Source organism: Cololabis saira, chromosome 3 (genome assembly GCF_033807715.1).
Source record: "Cololabis saira isolate AMF1-May2022 chromosome 3, fColSai1.1, whole genome shotgun sequence".
NCBI lineage: Eukaryota > Metazoa > Chordata > Actinopteri > Beloniformes > Belonidae > Cololabis > Cololabis saira.
In genome coordinates, this window is record NC_084589.1 from 46,394,773 (window position 1) to 46,416,590 (window position 21,818).

Consider the following 21,818-nt stretch of genomic DNA (forward strand, 5'->3'; position numbering starts at 1 on the left):
GAAAAACGTACACAAATATGTTGTAACTTTAGCTTGTACAGGACTGTCTCAGAAAATTTGAATATTGTGATTTTCAGTAATGCAATTACAAAAACAAAAAAGTCATACATTCTGGATTCAATACAAATCAACTGAAATATTGCAAGCCTTTTATTATTTTAATATTGCTGATCATGGCTTACATATAAAGAAAAACTCAAATATCCTATCTCAAAAAAATTTGAATATTCTGGGAATCTTAATCTTAAACTGTAAATGGTGACGGATGATTGGCTGTTCTGTTTCTGACGTGTTGATGGTTGCATTTCTTCTTTTGTCCTCGTTTCTCTGAAGTTTCTTCGTGTTTTTCAGAGGAACGTTGTAAAAACTGAACATGTAAATATATCAAACTTGGACTAAACTCTGAATGGAGTAGATGGAGAGAGTTTAACAACATGGAGCTGCAGATTAACTTTACAAAGAGAATGTGAGTGAAGAAGAAACAGATGGGAAAAAGGACGTGTGAGAGGCTTTGTAGATGAACGAAATAAACTGTCACGTTTAAAGAACCTTCAGCACATACTAACAGCCCGTGGAGACGACAAGTTACCAACAGCAACAAATAATACGATTTTAAGAAGGAACAGGGATTCAAACAAACTTAATGCAGAACTTTAAGAAAAAAAGTACACAGCCACATCGTTCCCTCTGCGTCAAGTTGACGGAGAAGCATAAATCCGGGTTGAATCTGCAACCCTTGTGGGGAGGGGATTAGGCTCATCAGCCACAGGAGGTGGTGGTTGGACTTCTGCGGGTCAGACAGGAGTGGACAGCTGCCCCCGGAGGACGACAACATGAGCTTCATTTGTCACGAGTCACCAGACTTCTCCTCCGGGTGATTTTTCATGTGACTCAGCAAATCAATTCTGCGGCTAAAACCTTTGTTGCACGTCTTGCACAAATATCGCTTCTCACCCGTGTGCGTGGTTGTGTGGCGGTTAAGATGTGATGATTTAGTAAAGGTTTTTCCGCAGGTGTTGCACAGGTACGGCCTTTCGCCAGTGTGGGTCCTCAAGTGAACCACCAGGGTGGAACGTAGCCTGTAACTCTTTCCACATGTTTTGCAGATGTAGGGCTTCTCGCCCGTGTGCGTGGTTATGTGCCGTTTAAGATGTGATAAATCAGCAAAGGTTTTGCTGCAGGTGTTGCACAGGTACGGCCTTTCGCCGGTGTGGGTCCTCGAGTGAACCACCAGGTGGGAAGATAGCCTGTAACTTTTTCCACATGTTTTGCAGATGTAGGGCATCTCACCCGTGTGTATGGTTATGTGGCTTTTAAGATTTGATAATCTAATAAAGCTTTTGCCGCAGGTGTTGCACAGGTACGGCTTTTCGCCGGTGTGGATCCTCAAGTGAACCACCAAGGTGGAACGTAGCCTGTAACTTTTTCCACATGTTTTGCAGATGTAGGGCTTCTCGCCCGTGTGCGTGTATATGTGGCTTTTAAGATGTGATGATCTAGTAAAGGTTTTGTTGCAGGTGTCGCACAGATAGGGCCTTTCGTTAGTGTGGATCTTCATGTGATCCATTAAATTACAACTTCTACTGAACTCTTTCCTGCAAGTGCTGCAAGAAAACGCCTTCTGCCCCGTGTGGGTCCTGGTCAGCTTTGATTTACAGTTGCTGTCTGACGGGACAGCAGCATCTTCGTGGTCACCGTGTCGTCTCATTGGCTCCGGATCTGCAGTTTTACTGGAGTCTGAGCGGAAACTTTCAGTCCCTTCCTCATCTTTGTTTTGAGCTTCAGGAGAAGTGTGCAACAGCAGCTGGACACAGTTTGGTCCTGGTTCACCATTTTCAACTTTCACATCAGCGACATTGACCAATGAGACATCCACCTCTACGTCCTCGTGCTTCATCTCCTGACCGCTGGAGTCTTCCTCCAGTTCTGTAGTCTGTGGATGCCCTGGTTCCTCCTGGTCCGGGCTGCAGCTCCTCTCCAGGTTATCGAGGTGCTGGTCACTGGAAACCCCGTCGTCCTCCACCTTACAAACATTTTCTAGTGGGAGTTCTGGAATTACAAAAAAGGGACAAAACGATTGGATTTTAACAAGTCAAAAGTGCTTCCCATTGTTTATTGTATTTGTGAGGTTTAAACTTTGTCCTGAATCCTCGGTCTTCCCCTTCATCTATGTACCGTATTTTCGCGACCATACGACGCACATAAAATTCTTTTTTCCTTTTATAAATGTGCTGCGCACCCCATGAAACGGTGCGCCGTATCTATTACCTGTATTACGGTAATGTAAGGCGGACGGCCATCATGAGAACGGTAAAGGGAGAAGGGGGCCTGTGAAGCACCCGTGAGTTGCGGACGTGAATGAGACCATCCTCAAACTGAAGCAGTAGCGCTGGCGGAAGAAATTAAAATTGAACATTTTCATGGAGGTCTGTCTTGGTGCTTTCGCTTCATGAAATGGTGCCTGCGCCAGGGAAAGACGGGATCCGCGCCGGGGAAAGACGGGGTCCGCGCCGGGTAAAGACGGGGTCCGCGCCGGGTAAAGACGGGGTCCGCGCCGGGTAAAGACGGGGTCCGCGCCGGGGAAAGACGGGGTCCGCGCCGGGGAAAGACGGGGTCCGCGCCGGGGAAAGACGGGGTCCGCGCCGGGGAAAGACGGGATCCGCGCCGGGGAAAGACGGGATCCGCGCCGGGGAAAGACGGGATCCGCGCCGGGGAAAGACGGGGTCCGCGCCGGGGAAAGACGGGATCCGCGCCTTTGAAGGGTTTGATTAATGTAAAAAAATTAAATAAAATACAATCAAACTAAGTTTTGCTCCCGCTCTATTTTTAAATAAGCACACTTGTGTGCTTGTGTGTGTGTTCTGCAGCGGGTGTGTGTGTTTTGCGGCACGCGCGTGTGTGCAGCTCCGTGTCTGTAGACTGCGCCTTTTGGGTCGTTGCGCCGTATGTGTGTTTTTAATCTAAAAATGAGACTGCGCCTTTTCACACGGTGCGCCGAATGGTCACGAAAATACGGTAGTATATTTGAAAACAAGTGCATTACTCTGTGTGACCATTAGGCGGCACTGTGACTGTACTCTTGTGTTACTGCGTTGGTATCGAGACAGTTGAAGAATAAAGTTGTTGTTCCAGAAATGGCTTCTTCCGTGTCATATATAAAGATCTAACTACAAGTACAGCATATGAACACATATATGAGCATCCTCCAACCATCACGTTTTTTGCCAGTGTCATCTCACACTGTGACCTGCATCTTTTCTACAAAATAAACGATTAAGTCTAAAGCAGTGATTCTTAACCATAGGGCCGCGGCCCACACTTGGGCCGCGAGCGCCATCTAGTGGGCCGCCAAAAGAATTCAGTTTTGTACGTGTGGGCCGCCGGACTGCATAGCAACTCTCGACCAAATGAGGAGAAGAAGACACTCAGCTAGCTGTACGTGTAATAGTAAGAGAAATGGTGTGTAGTTACAGAGAAAATCCTTCATTTTGCACAGAGTAGGTTTAGATCCGCCAGGATCAGGGATCGATTAATTGGGTCTGCGCCCAGAGCAAGCGAGCGCGGCGTGATCATTTATCCCGACGCGTCCCCGCGGCCGGGGAGGTCGGTGCCGCTCGGGCGGCTCCGTCGTTACTGGTGAAAGATGCTAGATGTAGATGCGTGGGCTGTCGTGTGTGCTGGACTGGACTGTTCGGGCTTTCGCAAAAGCATCGGAAAGTAACTGCTGCAGCGACCAGAGAGCTGCGGTGCTGGCTCTGCCCGTCGCAGCTGATCAGGCTCCGATGAAACCCGACACACTGAGTCAACTGACAACTTATTAATGTAAATAACTTAAAGTAAAATCAAACTAAGTTTTGTCCTCAGTGTATTTTTAAATATGCAACCCGGAATGGACAAATTCATCAGTCTTCCCACTGGGACAAAACCAGTGTCTCATACGTTCAGGGACCGGGGCGTTCAAAGTGCGAAAGTGAAACGCCACTGAAACAAAACACAAAGTTTTTCATCAAACATATCGACTCAAGTCTGAACTGAAGTCACAGAAAAATAAACTGACCATCTTAAAACATCCTGTTTGGGTCCAGATACAGCTGTGAAGCAGCTTTCTCCACAGTGAACATAATTAAAACTAAATATCGTTTCAGGCTCAACAATGAGCACCTTCACATGTGCATGAGAACCTGACACCATCCAGCCCAGATTTAAGTCCTGACAGGAGAAGTTAGAGCTCAGTTCTCTCACTGAACAACAGAAAGTGGGGGCATAAGATTATAAGAGGGGAAGAAAGAAAAACTGTTAAATTGTTAAGATGTGTTTATATTAATTTAGTATAAAAATGTGTTGAGACAATTAACAAAGAAAAGGGGAAATTCAAACTGCTGGTAGAGAAATAAAATAAGATAGCATTTGAAAAATAAAATAAAATCTACTTTATTTTTAAGAGAAAAAAATGTTTCATTCAAGTTAAACATGTTAATTGGCAAATATGTACTTTTTTTAATATAACAGTCAGATGCAGATGTTGATACAACTATGAGGCTACTTGAATATACACACACACACACACATAGACTTTTGTATTTTGTGATATCCCTGTCCTTTCTGGTCTTCCTCCCACCTTTTCTGCCATATTTCCATTCCTTTCTTATTTATTACTGCTTTACCTTCTGTATGTGTGGGTGTATGTATATATATATATATATATATATATATATATATATATATATATTATATATATTATGATGTTCTGGACCTTCGCTTGAGTAAATTTTCTCTAAATGGACCTCTTAAAGTTTTAGTTGAATACCCCTGCTATACAGTGTTTATATTTAATGGGCCCCGGGCCACTCTGTACTGAAAAAATTGGGCCCCAAGGTCAGAAAGGTTAAGAACCCCTGGTCTAAAGCATGAAATTTGAACGGTAAAGTTGCATCTTAGTAACAGTTCAATGCCTCCCAGTTTATTAAAAATGACTCTGAACTGAAATGATCTGAATCATCTACTGTATTAATGAATGTGTTTACACAGGACTTGATTATATTTATTATTCATTTTTGTTCTAGTATTAATAGACATATGTTAAATGATTTTGAATGATGTAATTTATTGACCATGTGACGGAGGGGAGAGGGTGTGCTGTTGTTTTTATTTTTATTTACTTATTTATTAATTCCTTTTTTAATCTATTTTTTCTTTTTCTTATTTTTCTTTTTTCTCTTATTATTTATTTATTTTGGTTTAATTAATGTTATGAAAAGTAAAAAAAAAGGGGGGAAAATATTGATAATTATATTGTTATTGTAAATCTTCTTTTTTTCTTTTTTTCTTTTTTTTAATGCCCTCAATAAAGATATCTATAAAAAAAAATTACTCTGGGGATATGATACCAAAAGCTCTTATTGTGTAGAAAAGATTTCAACCAGTTCCTTTTTTAGGTTTCCATTAATAAAATCTAAATCTATAACTTGCAGGCCTCCATCTTTGAATTCTTTGGTCAGTTCAGTTTTCCTAATGCAATTCATTTTCTTTCTCCATGTATAATCAAAGTTAACCTGATTAATCTTTTTGATTACGTTATTATTATTATTACTGAGTCGAAAGGCGAAGCTCTCGATTTACCGGTCAATCTATGCACCTACCCTCACCTATGGTCATGAACTTTGGGTAGTGACCGAAAGGACAAGATCGCGGATACAAGCGGCCGAGATGAGTTTCCTCCGCAGGGTGGCTGGACGCTCCCTTAGAGATAGGGTGAGGAGTTCGGTCACCCGGGAGGAGCTCGGAGTCGAGCCGCTACTCCTCCACATTGAGAGGAGTCAGCTGAGGTGGCTTGGGCATCTGTACCGGATGCCTCCCGGACGCCTCCCTAGGGAGGTGTTCCAGGCATGTCCCACCGGGAGGAGACCCCGGGGAAGACCCAGGACACACTGGAGAGACTATGTCTCTCGGCTGGCCTGGGAACGCCTCAGACTCCCCCCGGAGGAGCTGGAGGAAGTGTCTGGGGTGAGGGAAGTCTGGGCATCTCTGCTGAGGCTGCTGCCCCCGCGACCCGGGAACGGATAAAGCGGCGGACGATGGATGGATGGATGGATTACGTTATTGGGAATAGACAATGAGTTTGCTGGATAAATACATCTGGAGAGACTTTCCATTTTGGTTAAGAAGATACAACCTAATAAACTGATGTCTCTTAATAACCAGGAGTTAAGTTTGGTTTGGCATTCATTAATTACCCTCCAGACATTTTTATTTTCACGTTCTGCTGAATCTTCAGAGATGGAAATGCCAAGATATTTGACAACAGATTTTATCATAATAGGCATGTTTTACATAGTATTTTTATGGACTATATTTATATGGATATTGTGTAGATAGAATAATAGCATTAATGTAAATTCATAGAGTTATAAAGGGGTAGGAAATAGGAAAAAGTGTAGACTTCTTCCTACTCCTTTTTTCGAACATATGTGAATATGAAGATGTTACTAGTGATGCACCGATTGTTCGGTAACCAAAATTGTTCGGCCGAAACTGGCAAAAAAACACTTTCGGTGTTCGGTGGAATAAGTGGGAAAAAAACCGAACAATTATGCCGCGTTCCATTTGTCCTCGGAAGTCGGAATTTCCCAGTTCCCAGTCAAAATTTTCAACCGGAACGCCCCTCGAAGTGGGATTTCCTACTGGGAAAGTGGGAGAAGCTTCACCACCCCCGAGTTACCATTCCAAGATGGCTGCCATTCCCAGTCCCCAGTTCCGATTTCCGAGGTAAATGGAACGCGGCATTAATAACGGCGTTAATATAAGGAAATAGACTGGCCGCTCCGTAACTGTTGCGCAGCACATAATTCGTTGGCCAACCAAAAACTAACCACATAACGCTCCCGTAATGGTTGCGCACCACATAAATCGTTGGCCAACCAAAAACTAACCATATGAGAATTGTACCTAACATTCACCAGCAAGTGGAACCAAAACAACATAAATCAATCTATTACAGGCGCGTTTAGATGACGAAATCAAACAGTGAAGAGCGTGGAGTGAAGTGGTGCGGTGCAAACATGTCAGCAGTGTGGAAGTATTTTAGAGTGGCAAAGAATAATACAAGAATGGCTGTTTGCAATGAATGTTCTGCTCAAATATCCAGAGGGGGCACATCTGCAAAGTCTTTCAGCACTACAAGTTTGATTTATCATTTGAAATCAAAACACCCTGAACAGCATGCCGCGTATGAGACAGAGACGACGGGAGTGAAAAGGAAAGCTGTCACTCCATCCGTGGCCGACGTCTTTGAAAAGATAAAAAAGTTTGCCACTGACAGTGCCAAAGCAAAAGGCATTACTACCAAGATAATGGAATTTATCGCTTTGGATGATCAACCTTTTACGGTTGTGGAGGACCTTGGGTTTCGGAGGCTTGTAGAGCACATTGAGCCCCGTTACACCATGCCTAGTAGACGGTATTTCTCAGATGTGTGCTTCTCTGAGATGTATAATGTCGTTGCAACTCAGGTCCACGAGCTCTTGGCTACAGACATTGCAGCCCTCAGCTTCACTACAGATATGTGGAGCTCAGATGTCAGCCCCACCAGTATGCTGAGTTTAACCGCACAGTGGGTCGACGCAGATTTCAAGCTACAAAAAAATGTGCTTCACTCACAAGAGTTCAGGGGGTCCCATACAGCAGTAGCCATCTCCGAGACATTTTCCAACATGTTTCACACTTGGCATATCGACCGATCCAAAGTTCATGCAGTAGTCAGTGATAATGCAAGAAATATGGTAAAAGCGATGGAAGACAGCGACCTGAAAGGCATACGGTGCATGGCCCACACTCTTCAATTAGCAGTCAATGAGGGAGTGTTAAGTCAGCGTAGTATAGCGGATGTCATAGCAACAGGGAGGAAAATTGTCGGCCACTTTAAGCATTCTCCACTTGCTTATTCGCGCCTACAGTCTATCCAAGAGCAGTTAGGAATGCCACCAAAACGGCTCCAACAGGATGTGAGTACACGGTGGAATAGCACCTATTATATGCTGGAAAGCCTTTTTTCACAAAAGCGAGTCCTGGCTGCGTACGTAGTAGATTTTGATCTACCCGCAACATTCACCTCATACCAGTGGCTGTTAATTGAGAACACGCTCTCTCTCCTCGCCCCTTTTGAGCAGATAACAAAGGAGATCAGCTCATCTGATGCATCTGCGGCAGACGTTATCCCCTTACTTGCTGCACTAAAGCGTCTTCTCATCAAAGAAGTTGAAACAGACCACGGAGTAAAAACAACTAAACGTACACTGTTAGAGGCTGTCAACACACATTTTAGTCAGGCAGACTCCGAACCTCTGTTCTGCATTGCAACTGTGCTTGATCCACGATACAAAAATCATTATTTGGATATGGGGAAGAAGCAGACGACACAAGAAATGATCCAGGCTGAGCTGGATCTGGGAAACCCACTTGGTGATGGAGATGGTCACGAGACGCACAGCGCAGGAGATCGGGGAGAGAGTGCAGAAAAAAGGGCCCGTAGCACAGATGCGTTGCGCGTGCCCTCACTCTCAGATATGTTCGATGAGATTCTGCATGAAAACAACCCAGATGCCAGCCAGACGACAAGTGCAACTACTTAACAATTGGATGGTTATCTGTCAGAAGTCCCCATCCCCAGGAGCGAGAACCCTCTCGCATATTGGAGGACCAATCAAGGCCGCTTTCCTGACTTGGCAAAGATGGCACGCAGGTAATGATAATAATAATAAGCTGTATTTAACATAAAAGCAATAAAACAAATAAAAGTACTGAAGCGTGCATAAGACAAATGGAGATATGATACAATAATATTTAAAACAATAATATAAATAATTAGGTAGACTACTTGTATGGGAAAATGATTAATTTCCTTTTTCTTTATTTTGTTATTGCTAAGGCATTGATAAAACAACTGAACCTACAATGTTGTTCCCATCCCAAGGTACCTGTCTGCTCCATGCACAAGCACCGACAGTGAAAGACTGTTTAGTGCTGCATCTCATATCATCGATGAGAGGAGGAACCGACTTGCCAGTGAGAAAGCAGAGAAGCTACTGTTCATGAAGAAGAACCTGCCACTTTTCCTGAAGAAGTAGGATAAGCAGACTTATGCCGAGGATAATTATTCATTGTTATCCTTCATTATTTTCAATTTTTTTTTTTACAATGTGCTTTAATGCATTATTATTGTTTTAAGGCCTATGTTACAATGTTCAATCAGTTAAGCCTAACGTAAGCTCAAAGATGGCAAAAAAAAATATTTTGCTAATTTATTTGTTTTAAGTTATTGTTCTTTGCTGGTATTATATTTGCTGGAATATTTAAAAAATGCTGGGAAATTTAAAAAAAATGTTCAGTTTTTTATTTATGTTCAATAAATATTTTCTTCTACCTTGTAATTTTGTAAAATATTTTTTTCTTTTGAAAGCATGCCTAAATCAAATTTATTTGATTAATGCAATGGTGAAAAAATTGGCAAAATAAATGAAAAACTGCGAAGAACCATGTTCGGTATTCGGCCAAGTGTTTATTATTATTTTCGGTTTCGGTTTCGGCCACAAATTTCCCTTCCGGTGCATCACTAGATGTTACTGTTTATTTTTTATATACATGTTCGAAATAAAAATGAATCCATTCATTCATTCATAAAGTGTGAAATATGAGTCTGGTCCAGAGTGTGAATGGAGCATGAAAGGCAGCACCAAGTAAACAGAACAACAAGTTAGTTCGGGATGTTTCCGAATCCCACATCAGCAGCTGCTTGAGCTGGGGAGTTTCCCATTTAGTTGGTTTGCTTCATCACCACGGCTTTTAACTGGAAACAAAGGGATCTTGTAGGAGTCATACTCATGTGTTCATTCATTCAACTTTCCAGGGTTACGTACCGACTCTGTGGAGTCTGATTTCAGGTTTCCAGGCGAGGTCCAACAGTCTGCGCTGACGGTCGAGCTCCTCTTCATACTCCAAGATGCTTTTTTCAAACACTGACAATATTTCTACAGCAGCTGCTGTTAGTCGCTGACCGATAAACTCTCTCAGATGATTCACCTTAGACATTGTTGAAGAGGAAAAAGAAAGGAAACAACAGAACCGTCCTCTCCTTCTTCTTCTCTAGGTTTAATGGCGGATCACAACCAACGTTATTAGGTTCTACCGCCACCTGCTGTACCGGAGTGTGTAACATCAGGATCATTATTACACCAGGTTACAGTCTAACTTAAAGGGGGAAAAAAAGGAAATAGCTAAATAAAATAAGATAACCACATTTAAATCTTATTATCTATCCCTGCATCTTTAAGAAAGACAAGGATTTCCTTATAACAATCCCTCATCACCTCACTCCTCCCTAATAACCTACTAAACTCCATTCCCGTCCCAGCTCGTACATCCTGTCTCTTAAAGCGTTCCTTTCTACCTCATACTTGCCACATTTAACAATCACATGCTCTACATTCTCTGTGACATCACACTCATCACATTTATCAGACACGGACTTTGAGATAAACGGAGTTTTCAAAAATCTTCACTTTGCCCGGAGTTTTTTTAAACCTTCGTTTATTTGCGTTTTCGTGTGGATGACAGGTCAAAACGTAGGAAAATATCTCCGGTTTAGCAGATATCCGCAGATATCCGGCTACGTGTGGACGGGGTCTAAATATAGAATAGTTCCGTCTCGCAGTTACAGTAAGAATTTAATTTACTAACGAAAATAATTAGAACAAAATACATACATTTTTTTCATCACTGGTTTACTACGACTTCTGTCATTTAGCAGACGCTTTTATCCAAAGTGACTTATATCTGAGAAAACAACACAAGCAAGAAGGTTTAGAAAGGAGGTTCCGGCTGATGGCGGAGGGAACAGACGCACGGTAAACTGCTCCGAGTAGCGAAGCCCTAAAAAAGCGGAAAACTCATTCAAAAAAAATCTATTTTCAAAGTAAACACTACCGAAGACAAATTACAGCCACTCACCGTCCTGTAAGTAATCCCATATTCCTAACAACACGCAAGAATATGGCTAAAACGAATACTAACACTAATGCACGTGCACGTGCACTCCTACAACACGACTACTGCGGACCAGAGAACATGGAGACAAACGCCAAAGGCACTAAAAACTCTTTGACATCACCTTCTAAACCACCAGCTCCACAGAAAAAACAAAGAGGAGTCGAAAACACGACTGCAGAAAGCCATGCTGGAGATGATTCAAATGCTGCAATCCTAGCAGCAATTGGGACACTTCAAAGCATGATGGAGGACTTCAAAAAAGAACAAAAAGAAAACACACTCACCATGGCCAGCATTGCTAAAGCGGTCGAGTTTAACTCGGCTGAAATCAAAGAATGCAAGGGAAAAACCAAAGAGCTGGGAATGGAAGTGAGACTGCTCAAGGAGAAAAACACAGAGCTGGAAAAAAGAGCTGCAGAGTTGGAAAGGTATAAAAGGAGATGGAATCTAAGAGTAAATGGGCTGAAAGAACAGAAAGAAGAAAACACGCGTCAGATGATGGTGGATATCGTCGGAAAAATCGCCCCACATTGGAAGGAGAAAATGGATTTCATAATAGACTCGGGGTTTTGCTACTATTCAGGTTCAGGTTAACTTGCGTCTACTCTTGTTAAATCAGTTCAGTTCCGTTAATTCATCTCAGTTCTTATTTGTATGTTGTTTGTTATATGTTTTTGTTAAAAAATGACATTTCTCTGATGTCTGTTAATGCAAGGGGTCTAAGAGACATAACCAAAAGGAAAAGCTTTTTTTTGTTTTGCAAAGGGAAAAATGTTAATTTTATTTTTCTACAAGAGACTCATTCCAAGGCTGAAGATATCACTTTCTGGTCAAAACAATGGGGAGATGAAATGTATTTCAGCCATGGCACTTCAAGATCAGCAGGGGTCGCCATTCTACTGAAAAACTTTAAGGGTCAGATTATCTCTCATGTGGCAGATGTTAATGGTCATTGGCTGATACTTATAGTAACTATTGATGATTTCAAATTCATCTTAGTAAACATTTATGGCTACAACGGGATCACTGAAAATAAAAACCTATTAGAACAAATAGGCTTACGATTAGATAATATTAAATCAACATATTCAACTGAGAACGTCATTATAGGAGGTGATTTGAATCTAGTCCATGATGAATTCCTTGATAAATGTCCGACTAGATTTTCTTCAAGTCATCCAAACAGTACTTTCACTAACTTCTGTAATGACCATGGATTAACTGATGCTTGGAGACATTTAAATCCAGGAATACTTAAATTCTCATGGTTTAACTCCTATTATAAATCCAGAATTGACAATTGGTTAATTGCAAACAACCTCCTAAATTATAATCTCAGCTCTGATATCTCTGCCGCTCCACTCACTGATCACAGTGTTATCCTTTTATATGTAAAGCCTAACAACAGGAGAACCTGTTCCAACAAATATTGGAAGTTTAACTCTAGTCTAATTAAGAATGATGTTTACTGTCAAAAAATTCAATCACTAATTACAGAAATTATAAATTCAGAAGAACTAACAACACCTGTCAAAAAATGGGAATTTCTGAAATATAAAATACGCCAATTTACCATCTTATTCAGTAAAAAAAGTAAAAAAGATTTTGAGAAAAAAGAACTAAACATTATCAAACAATTAAATGTTTACTGCAATAAACTTAACCCTACGGAAGATGATAAACAGAAAATACTAAATCTTCAACCTGAATTGGATGAAATGTATATTCAAAGAGCACAGGGAGCCTTTATTAGATCTAGAGCTAAATGGATAGAGGAGGGGGAAAAAAACTCTGCATACTTTTGCGGCCTTGAAAAAAGAAGACAAAAGAAAAATAACATTAATACCTTATTAGTAAATGATATAGAAATCACAGAACCAAATTCAATCTCCTTAGAAATACTCAAATTCTATAAACAGCTTTACAGTTCTAAATTCTCTGAGGAAGACTGCCATACATTTTTAAAGGATATAGAAGAATATATTCCCAAAGTTGGGGATAATTTCAAACAAACATGTGATAATCAAATAACCATGGCTGAACTGGATGGAGTGATTGGCCGCCTCTCTCTTAATAAGGCGCCTCTCTCTTAATAAGGCACCTCTCTCTTAATAAGGCACCGGGCTCGGACGCCTCACAGGAGACTTTTATAGACATTTCTGGGAAGACATAAAAAAATTACTTCATCAAGCTTTTGTGGAAATATTTGAAACTTGTATACTTCCACCCACAATGAGACACGGGCTTATTATTTCAATTCCTAAGCCTGGCAAGGACCCCAGATTAATAGAAAACAGAAGACCTATTACTCTTAGAAATTCTGATTATAAACTACTCACCTATATTTTCTCCACCCGTCTTCAAACAGAAATTTCACATCTCATTGCAGAAACACAATCTGGTTTTTTAAAAGGGAGATCAATCCACAATAACATAAGGTTGGTAATGGACATTATTGAATATAGAAATCAAATTGAAAATGATGGTTTTCTTTTGTTTTTGGACTTCTATAAAGCATTCGATTCAGTAGAGCACCCATTTATCTTCCAGGTTCTTGAACATTTAGGTTTTGGAATCAAATTTAGGAATTTAGTTGGTGGATTGTATCAGAATATCAACAGTTGCGTCGTACTCCCTCATGGCACCACCCCCAGCTTTAATATTAGTGTAGGGATTCCACAGGGTTGCCCCATTTCACCATATTTATTCATATTGGTCACAGAAATGTTAGCAATATACATTAAAAATTGTAATGAAATTAAACACCTACATGTCTTAGGTACCGACATTGTAATCAGCCAACTGGCGGATGACACAACAATTTTTGTACAAGACAGACATCAAATTCCAATTACCATTGACAAAATAAAAAATTTCTCTAAAGCCTCAGGGTTAACCTTAAACTTAAATAAATGTGAACTTTTTGCAATTCACGATACAACACTTAAAGACATTTGTAATATCCCTATCAAATCAGAAATCAAATACTTAGGAATGTACCTTACTAAAGACCAAAAACAAAGTCAATACTTGAATGTAGAACAAAAAATAAAAACGAGTAAAGCCATACTGAACTCATGGCTCCAAAGAGACCTCTCAATACTCGGCCGGATTTATCTAACCAAGATGGAGTGTTTATCAAGATGTATTTACCCCGCCTACTCTAGTGCTATCCCAAATAAACTGATCAAATCTATTAATCAAATAAATCTAAATTTTATTTGGAGAAACAAGCCACACTATATGAAAAAAAGTGATATGATTAAGGAAATCAAAGATGGTGGCCTGAAAGTTATTGATTTTGATTGCCTTAATGGAACTTTAAAAATTAATTGGCTGAAATTTTGGATCAAACATAGCAACTCATTTCGGTACTGTATCCCAAATGCCTTATTCAAGAAGATTGGAGGTTTGAATTGTCTTCTTACGACTGATTTCAATGTTAATAAATTACCAGTATCATTATCAGAGTTCCACAAACAAATCCTATTATATTGGAAAATGTTATATGTGCATAATTTTTCACCCCACACCACTATGATTTGGAATAATAGATATATTTTATACCGAAATAAATCTTTATTTTATCAAGATTGGTATGAGAGGAATATATGGTCTATAGTTGATTTAATGGATGCCAATGGTAATCTCTTGAATTATGAACAATTTTGCTCTAAACATAAATTCAACCCCTCAAAATCAGATTTCACTAAATTACAAAAAGCACTTCCCCATGGATTTGTTTTTCTAACAAAAAACATATTGGCACACCAACCTATAATGCCACAACTGGCCCCATTGTCACTACAGGGGATCTCAGTCCTGGACAAGAAATGCAACAATAAATTCATTAGAAACTGCCTAAGTGGAACTTTGTTCCCCAACAAACAAAACAAAAATGATATACTACATAAATTTGATAAAAAATCAATTGATAAATTAAGAACTATGTATCTAACATTTCCTATACCCCCCAAAACGAAAGAAACGCATTTTAAAATTATGAACAACATTTATCCTTCTAAAGAATTACTTAGATTACGCTTTAATATCGGTGACAATATGTGCACATTCTGTGAAAATGAAATTGAAACTACGGACCATATTTTCTTCTCTTGTGATGCAATACAAACATTCTGGAATAACCTTCACAAATTTATTAAACGGAAAATTGCATCGTTCCCATCCTCTATTTCTAGAGATAATGTAACTTTTGGTATGATCTTGAAAAACAAAAATGATGAACTCTGTTGCAATGTAATCCTCTGCTTGGCAAAATTTTTTATCCACAAGAATAGGACACTAAAATCATCCCCCAAATTTTGTGTATTTATGAACGAATTTAAAATGTATTTGAAATCTCTAAAACGTATAACAACAATTAAGGCACGAAATTTATATGATCTCTTAAAGAATTTTCCCTACTGAATTGGATAAAATCAGTCTGAATTTCCCCTTATAAAAGCGGCTTTTTTTCCTTACTAGTTTTATTACTTTATTAATTTAATTACTTATTTATATAAGTTCCTTTTATTTCATTATGTCTGTTTATTATTTATTTTATTCAGTCTGTTGCACCTTATGTTAAAGCATTTTAAAATATGTCACATTAGGGTCAGTTTTATGTTCCCTTGTTACTCTTTCTGGATTTCTAATGCTGTTTTATTCGTCATGCTCAATTCACTCAGCTGTTATAATCTTTTCTATCAATAACGTCATGCCATTATATATACCACATTTGTTTAATTGTTGTTTATTATTACTGTTGTAATGGGACATGTACATTACTACCTGCATTGGGAACACCTGAATGTGTTTCACTAATTGTAACGTCTGACCTTTCAATAAAGTTTCTTAAAAAAAAAAAAAAAAAAAAAAAAAGAAGGTTTAGAAAGAGTTTTATTTTTTCTGACACAATGAGAGCTGACGCAATTTATATGATAAGCTTCTGATTGTTAATATCAATATATATATGTAAAAAAATGTTTTAATTCATGTGTTCTTTATTATTTGTCATAAAACATTTATGTTGTTAAGAAACTTTTATTGCAATGGGCTTCAAAATAATACACATGGTAAGTCTTTGAGACATCAAAAGATTTAAATATCAAACTGATCAAACTATCAAACTATCAAACTGATTTTGGTGTGAAATATATAGATATACAAGACACATTTAAAGCTGCAGTTTCCAACATTTAACCACTAGAGGGAATAAAGATCCCAAACTAACCCCCAAACTCAGAATGACGGTTCATTCATGCATGAATCACCCACAGGTTTTCTGCAGGGGTTTGAAGCCTCTTTTTCCTCGTATTGTGGCAGGTTGGAATTATATAAAGCAAGAAGTTTAATGCGTAATTAGGGGTGTGGCCTTTTGATTGGCATTAATTTGTCCAACCTGTAAATACATAGTTTTTCTAAGATCTTAGAAAATGTTGGGAGTAAAGAATCAGGCCTGTAATTAGTGAATTGGTGTCTGTCTCCAGTTCTGTACAGTGGGATGACTTTTGAAGTTTTCTTTTTTTTTTTTGGAAATGTCCCAGTTCTGAGTGACTGATTACAGCTGTATGTCAGTTAACAATCCATCAATAACCTTTTTGACTATTGTCATATCACCACAGTCAGTTGACACCTTGTTTTTACATTTACTTACAATATCTATGATTTCTCTCTCCTCCACAGCTGTGAGAAACATTGAATCTGGATTTCTACTTATTAATGTTTCCTTCCATCCATCAGCTGATCCAAGATCACACATTTTTCTGCCAGCTTTGGTCCAAAACTCACAAAATACATTTGTATACACAAATTCATATCATTAATGACTTCATCGTTATTGGTTAAATATTGTGGATAATTAGTCTGTCTTGAACTTTTCCTAATGGCATCGTTCAATATATTCCAAATACCTTTAACGTTATTTTTAGTCCTTATTCATGAAGGAATTCATGTCCCTCTCCATGAAGGCAAGTGGTCTCGGCCCTGAAACAGCAAAGCCCTCCCTCCATTATCATATTATTATTTTTATTATTATTGTAATTATTATTACAAAAGTGCATCTCCACTCATTGAGTTTGCACTTTGAAAGAGATGGAAAATGGACTGGTACCAAAAGCCAGGCTTGTTGCACAAGGTTTTGAGGAAGTGCAAGTTTCTGCTACAGAAGGAATCTCCAACCTGTGCTTCAGTCTCTGAGGCTCCTTGTGGCAGGAAGTTATCAAAAACAATGGACACTGCATTTGATGGACATAAAATCTGCCTTCTTTCATGGACTAGAAATGTGGAGAGACATTTTCATTAAACCTTCTCCAGAGACCAACAGAGCAGATCATCTTTTTTTAACCCACATCAACTCCATGGTTCCTGACACAGTGGATTCCTATCAGTTTTCCTACCGTGCCAACAGATCAGTGGATGAAGCGATGGCTTCGGCTTCACTTCACCTTCCAACACCTGGACAGGATGAACACCTATGCACGGCTTCTGTCCCTGGATGTGTCATTTGATGAAGCCAAGACCAGTGAAATAACAAACTGGATCAAAATGACGTGATTGAGGAAGTTGAGGAAAAAGGACAAAAGTGCATCTCCACTTTTCAACTTCATTTGATGACATTTCTCTTTCCACATTGTTTTCTGAGCTAAATGCTGGTTGTACTGATCACGCTGTACCAATAATCTGCGTGACTGACAACTTTCCTCTTGTTGATGCACTGAAGTCTTTTTTTATTTGTGTTTTTAATGATTATTATTACGATAGATTGTTCACTCTTGGGTTTATGTTGAGCTTTTATAACTCACCACCAGGGGGCACTGCTGTTCTTTCTACATATGGAGAGTGTAATATTCCAGAATTATAAACAATATAATAAGTCATTCATCTAAAATGAAAACTTAATTACATTTTCATGATTATTTCTGACTAAATATGAGTTGAGGTAAAAAGACATTTACTTCTAAATGGATGTCTGATATAAAAGGGTTAAATCCAAAGTCTGTCCTCTTCCTGGAATCTGATCCCGATGATCCTCCCTCTTCTTCCTGCACTCCAACCTGCAGATCTGCAGCTTCAACACGGATCTCAACATCAGCTTTAGAAGAAATCATGTGTCAGACGAGTTGTAAATCTAGTACAACTTGATTTTATACATGTGATTCAATAATATTTCATTAATTTCATAATATGTAAATAATATGAAAAACGTACACAAATTTGTTGTAACTTTAGCTTGAACAGGACTGTCTCAGAAAATTAGAATATTGTGATTTTCAGTAATGCAATTACAAAAACGTCATACATTCTGGATTCAATACAAATCAACTGAAATATTGCAAGCCTTTTATTATTTTCACATTGCTCATCATGGCTTACATATTAAGAAAATTCAAATATCCTATCTCAAAAAGTTCGAATATTCTGTGAATCTTAATCTTAAACTGTAAATGGTGACAGATGGTTGGCTGTTCTGTTTCTGACGTGTTGATGGTTGCATTTCTTCTTGTGTCCTCGTTTCTCTGAAGTTTCTTCGTGTTTTTCAGAAGAACGTTGTAAAAACTGAACATGTAAATATATCAAACTGTAAATATATCAAAATATATCAAACGAAAGTTTAACAACATGGAGCTGCAGATTAACTTTACAAAGAGAATTTGAGTGAAGAAGAAACAGACGGGAAAAAGGATGTGTGAGAGAGGCTTTGTAGATGAACGAAATAAACTGTCACGTTTAAAGAAACTTCAGCACATACTAACAGCCCATGGAGACGACAAGTTACCAACAGCAACAAATAATAAGATTTTAAGAAGGAACAGGGATTCAAACAAACTCAATGCAGAATTTAAAAAAAAAAGTACACCACCACATCGTTCCCTCTGCGTCAAGTTGACGGAGAAGCATAAATCCGGGTTGAACCTGCAACCCCTGTGGGGAGGGGATTAGGCTCATCAGCCACAGGAGGTGGTGGTTGGACTTCTGCGGGTTCTTCTTCTGTGGGTCAGACAGGAGTGGACAGCTGCCCCCGGAGGACGACAACATGAACTTCATTTGTCACGAGTCACCAGACTTCTCCTCCGGGTGATTTTTCATGTGACTCAGCAAATCAATTCTGCGGCTAAAACCGTTGTTGCACGTCTTGCACTAATATAGCTTCTCCCCGTGTGGGTGATTATGTGCCGTTTAAGATGTGATGATTCAGTAAAGGTTTTTCCGCAGGTGTTGCACAGGTACGGCCTTTCGCCGGTGTGGATCCTCGAGTGAATCACTAGTTGGGAACGTAGCCTGTAACTTTTTCCACATGTTTTGCAGATGTAGGGCTTCTCTCCCGTGTGCGTGGTTATGTGCCGTTTAAGAACTGATGATCCCGTAAAGGTTTTTCCACAGGTGTTGCACAAGTACGGCCTTTCGCCGGTGTGGATCCTCGAGTGAGTCACTAGGTGGGAACGTAGCCTGTAACTTTTTCCACATGTTTTGCAGATGTAGGGCTTCTCGCCTGTGTGCGTGGTTATGTGGCTTTTAAGGTTTGATGATTTAGTAAAGGTTTTTCCGCAGGTGTTGCACACGAATGGCCTTTCACCGGTGTGTATCCTCGAGTGAGCCACCAGGTAGGAACGTATCCTGTAACTCTTTCCACATGTTTTGCAGATGTAGGGCTTCTCGACCGTGTGCGTGGTTATGTGGCGTTTAAGATCTGATAAATTAGTAAAGGTTTTGCTGCAGGTGTTGCACAGGTACGGCCTTTCGCCAGTGTGGGTCCTCGAGTGAATCACTAGCTGGGAACGTAGCCTGTAACTTTTTCCACATGTTTTGCAGATGTAGGGCTTCTCGCCCTTGTGCGTGGTTATGTGGCTTTTAAGATTTGATGATTTAGTAAAGGTTTTTCCGCAGGTGTTGCACATGTACGGCCTTTCGCCAGTGTGGATCCTCGAGTGAACCACCAGGTTGGAACGTTCTGTGTAACTTTTTCCACATGTTTTGCAGATGTAGGGCTTCTCGCCCTTGTGCGTGGTTATGTGGCGTTTAAGATTTGATGATTTAGTAAACGATTTTCCGCAGGTGTTGCACAGGTATAGCTTTTCACAAGTGTGGATCTTCATGTGATCCATTAAAATACTACTTTTACTGAACTCTGTCCTGCAGGTTCTGCAAGAAAACGCCTTCTTCCCCGTGTGGGTCCTGGTCAGCTTTGATTTACAGTTGCTGTCTGACGGGACAGCAGCATCTTCGTGGTCACCGTGTCGTCGAATCGGCTCCGGATCTGCAGTTTTACTGGATTCTGAGCGTAAACTTTCAGTCCCTTCCTCATCTTTGTTTTGAGCTTCAGGAGAAGTGTGCAACAGCAGCTGGGCACAGTTTGGTCCTGGTTCACCAATTTTCACATCAGCGACATTGACCAATGAGACATCCACCTCTACGTCGTTGTCCTTCATATCCTGACGACTGGAGTCTTCCTCCAGTTCTACAGTCTGTGGATGCCCTGGTTCCTCCTGGTCCGGGCTGCAGCTCCTCTCCAGGTTATCGAGGTGCTGGTCACTGAAAACCCCGTCCTCCTTCCCCTTACAAACATTTTCTTGTGGGAGTTCTGGAATTACAAAAAGATAGGATTTTAACAAGTCAAAAGTGCTTCCCAGTGTTGATTGTTTGGTTGTATGTGTGAGGTTTAAAGTTTGTCCTGAACCTTCGGTCTTCCCCTTCATCAATGTAGTATATTTGAAAACAAGTGCTTTACTCTGTGTGACCATTAGGCGGCACTGTGACAGTACTCGTGTTACTGCGTTGGTAACGAGACAGTTGAAGAATAAAGTTGTTGTTCTAGAAATGGCTTCTTCCGCATCATATATAACATGGTGTCAGAGTAAAAACTTGAAGGAAAACAAAGATAAGAAGGCAAAATGGAGCAGATGAAACCTCCAACCTCATTAAATCTAGGAGGAAATCTAGCAGAAATTTGGAGAGTCTGGATCCAGAGATTTGAACTGTTTCTTGTCGCCAACGGAATCGACGAAAAGTCTGATGCAGTGAAAAGAGCCACGTTCCTACATGTGGCCGGGGACGAAGCATTTAAAGGTATATAAAAATTTTGACTTCGATGAAGACGTAGATGACTATGATACACTGAAAGAACTTTTCCGCCAACATTGTGAGCCAAGGAAAAATGTGACGTATTTGAGACACCTATTCTTTATTCGAGTGCAAGGAAAATCAGAGACTTTTGATGCATATGTGACTGGTTTAAAAAACAAAGTGAAAAACTGATACGAGATAGAATCGTCTGTGGAATCACAGATGACCAAGTGAGAGGACGACTACTGAGAGACCTGGACCTCGCGCTAAATAAAGCAATAGACATGTGCAGAGCCAGTGAGTTGACTCAAGGAAACTGCGCAAGATGCAGCTACAGGCATGAGCCAAGGAAGTGCCCTGCCTACGGACTAGAGCTGGGTATCATCACTGACCTCCTGATACGATACGATTCCGATACACTAGGTCCCAAGACGATACGATTTCCGATCCGATACGATTCGATATCGATATTCTGGTTACAATAAGGGAATAACATGATCCTTCCACGCGCCACGTCCGGCCAGGGAAACCCCACCCTGCCTGGTGAAAAGAAGCAGCCTGCTCACTCCTCAAGTAAGGAGGAGACTTGAGCTCAGTGCAGGGCCTCCCGGGGTTGGTAGATGGAGCAATGCCCAGGACTGACTTAGGTAGGAGCACTGGGTGATAAAATGGGGGATAAAATCGGGATTAAAAAAAAAATAATAATAATATATATA

At 40.1% G+C, this 21,818-nt stretch overlaps 1 protein-coding gene across 1 annotated transcript; it reads right to left on the reverse strand.

Moving 5' to 3' along the window:
- Positions 1–796: 796 nt before the first annotated feature.
- LOC133440692 (zinc finger protein 420-like) lies at positions 797–20,614 on the reverse strand. The gene is made up of 3 exons (XM_061718010.1): positions 19,140–20,614; positions 11,325–11,415; positions 797–2,037 (listed from the first exon to the last, which is right to left on the reverse strand). Exons 1-3 carry the CDS (start codon positions 20,466–20,468, stop codon positions 848–850), a joined length of 2,610 nt encoding a protein of 869 aa, XP_061573994.1. The 5' UTR covers positions 20,469–20,614; the 3' UTR covers positions 797–847.
- Between the last annotated feature and the right edge of the window lie 1,204 nt (positions 20,615–21,818).

Coding starts and splice junctions, on each gene's coding strand:
- LOC133440692 (XM_061718010.1), bottom strand. CDS start 20,468: ATGAAGGACAACGACGTAGAGGTGGATGTCTCATTGGTCAATGTCGCT. Junction 11,416..19,139: donor TTTTAGCCGCAGAATTGATT/TGCTGAGTCACA, acceptor CTCCTTGAGCAG/TCTCACTTCCATTCCCAGCT. Junction 2,038..11,324: donor CTTTAGCAATGCTGGCCATG/GTGAGTGTGTTT, acceptor AACTCCCACTAG/AAAATGTTTGTAAGGTGGAG.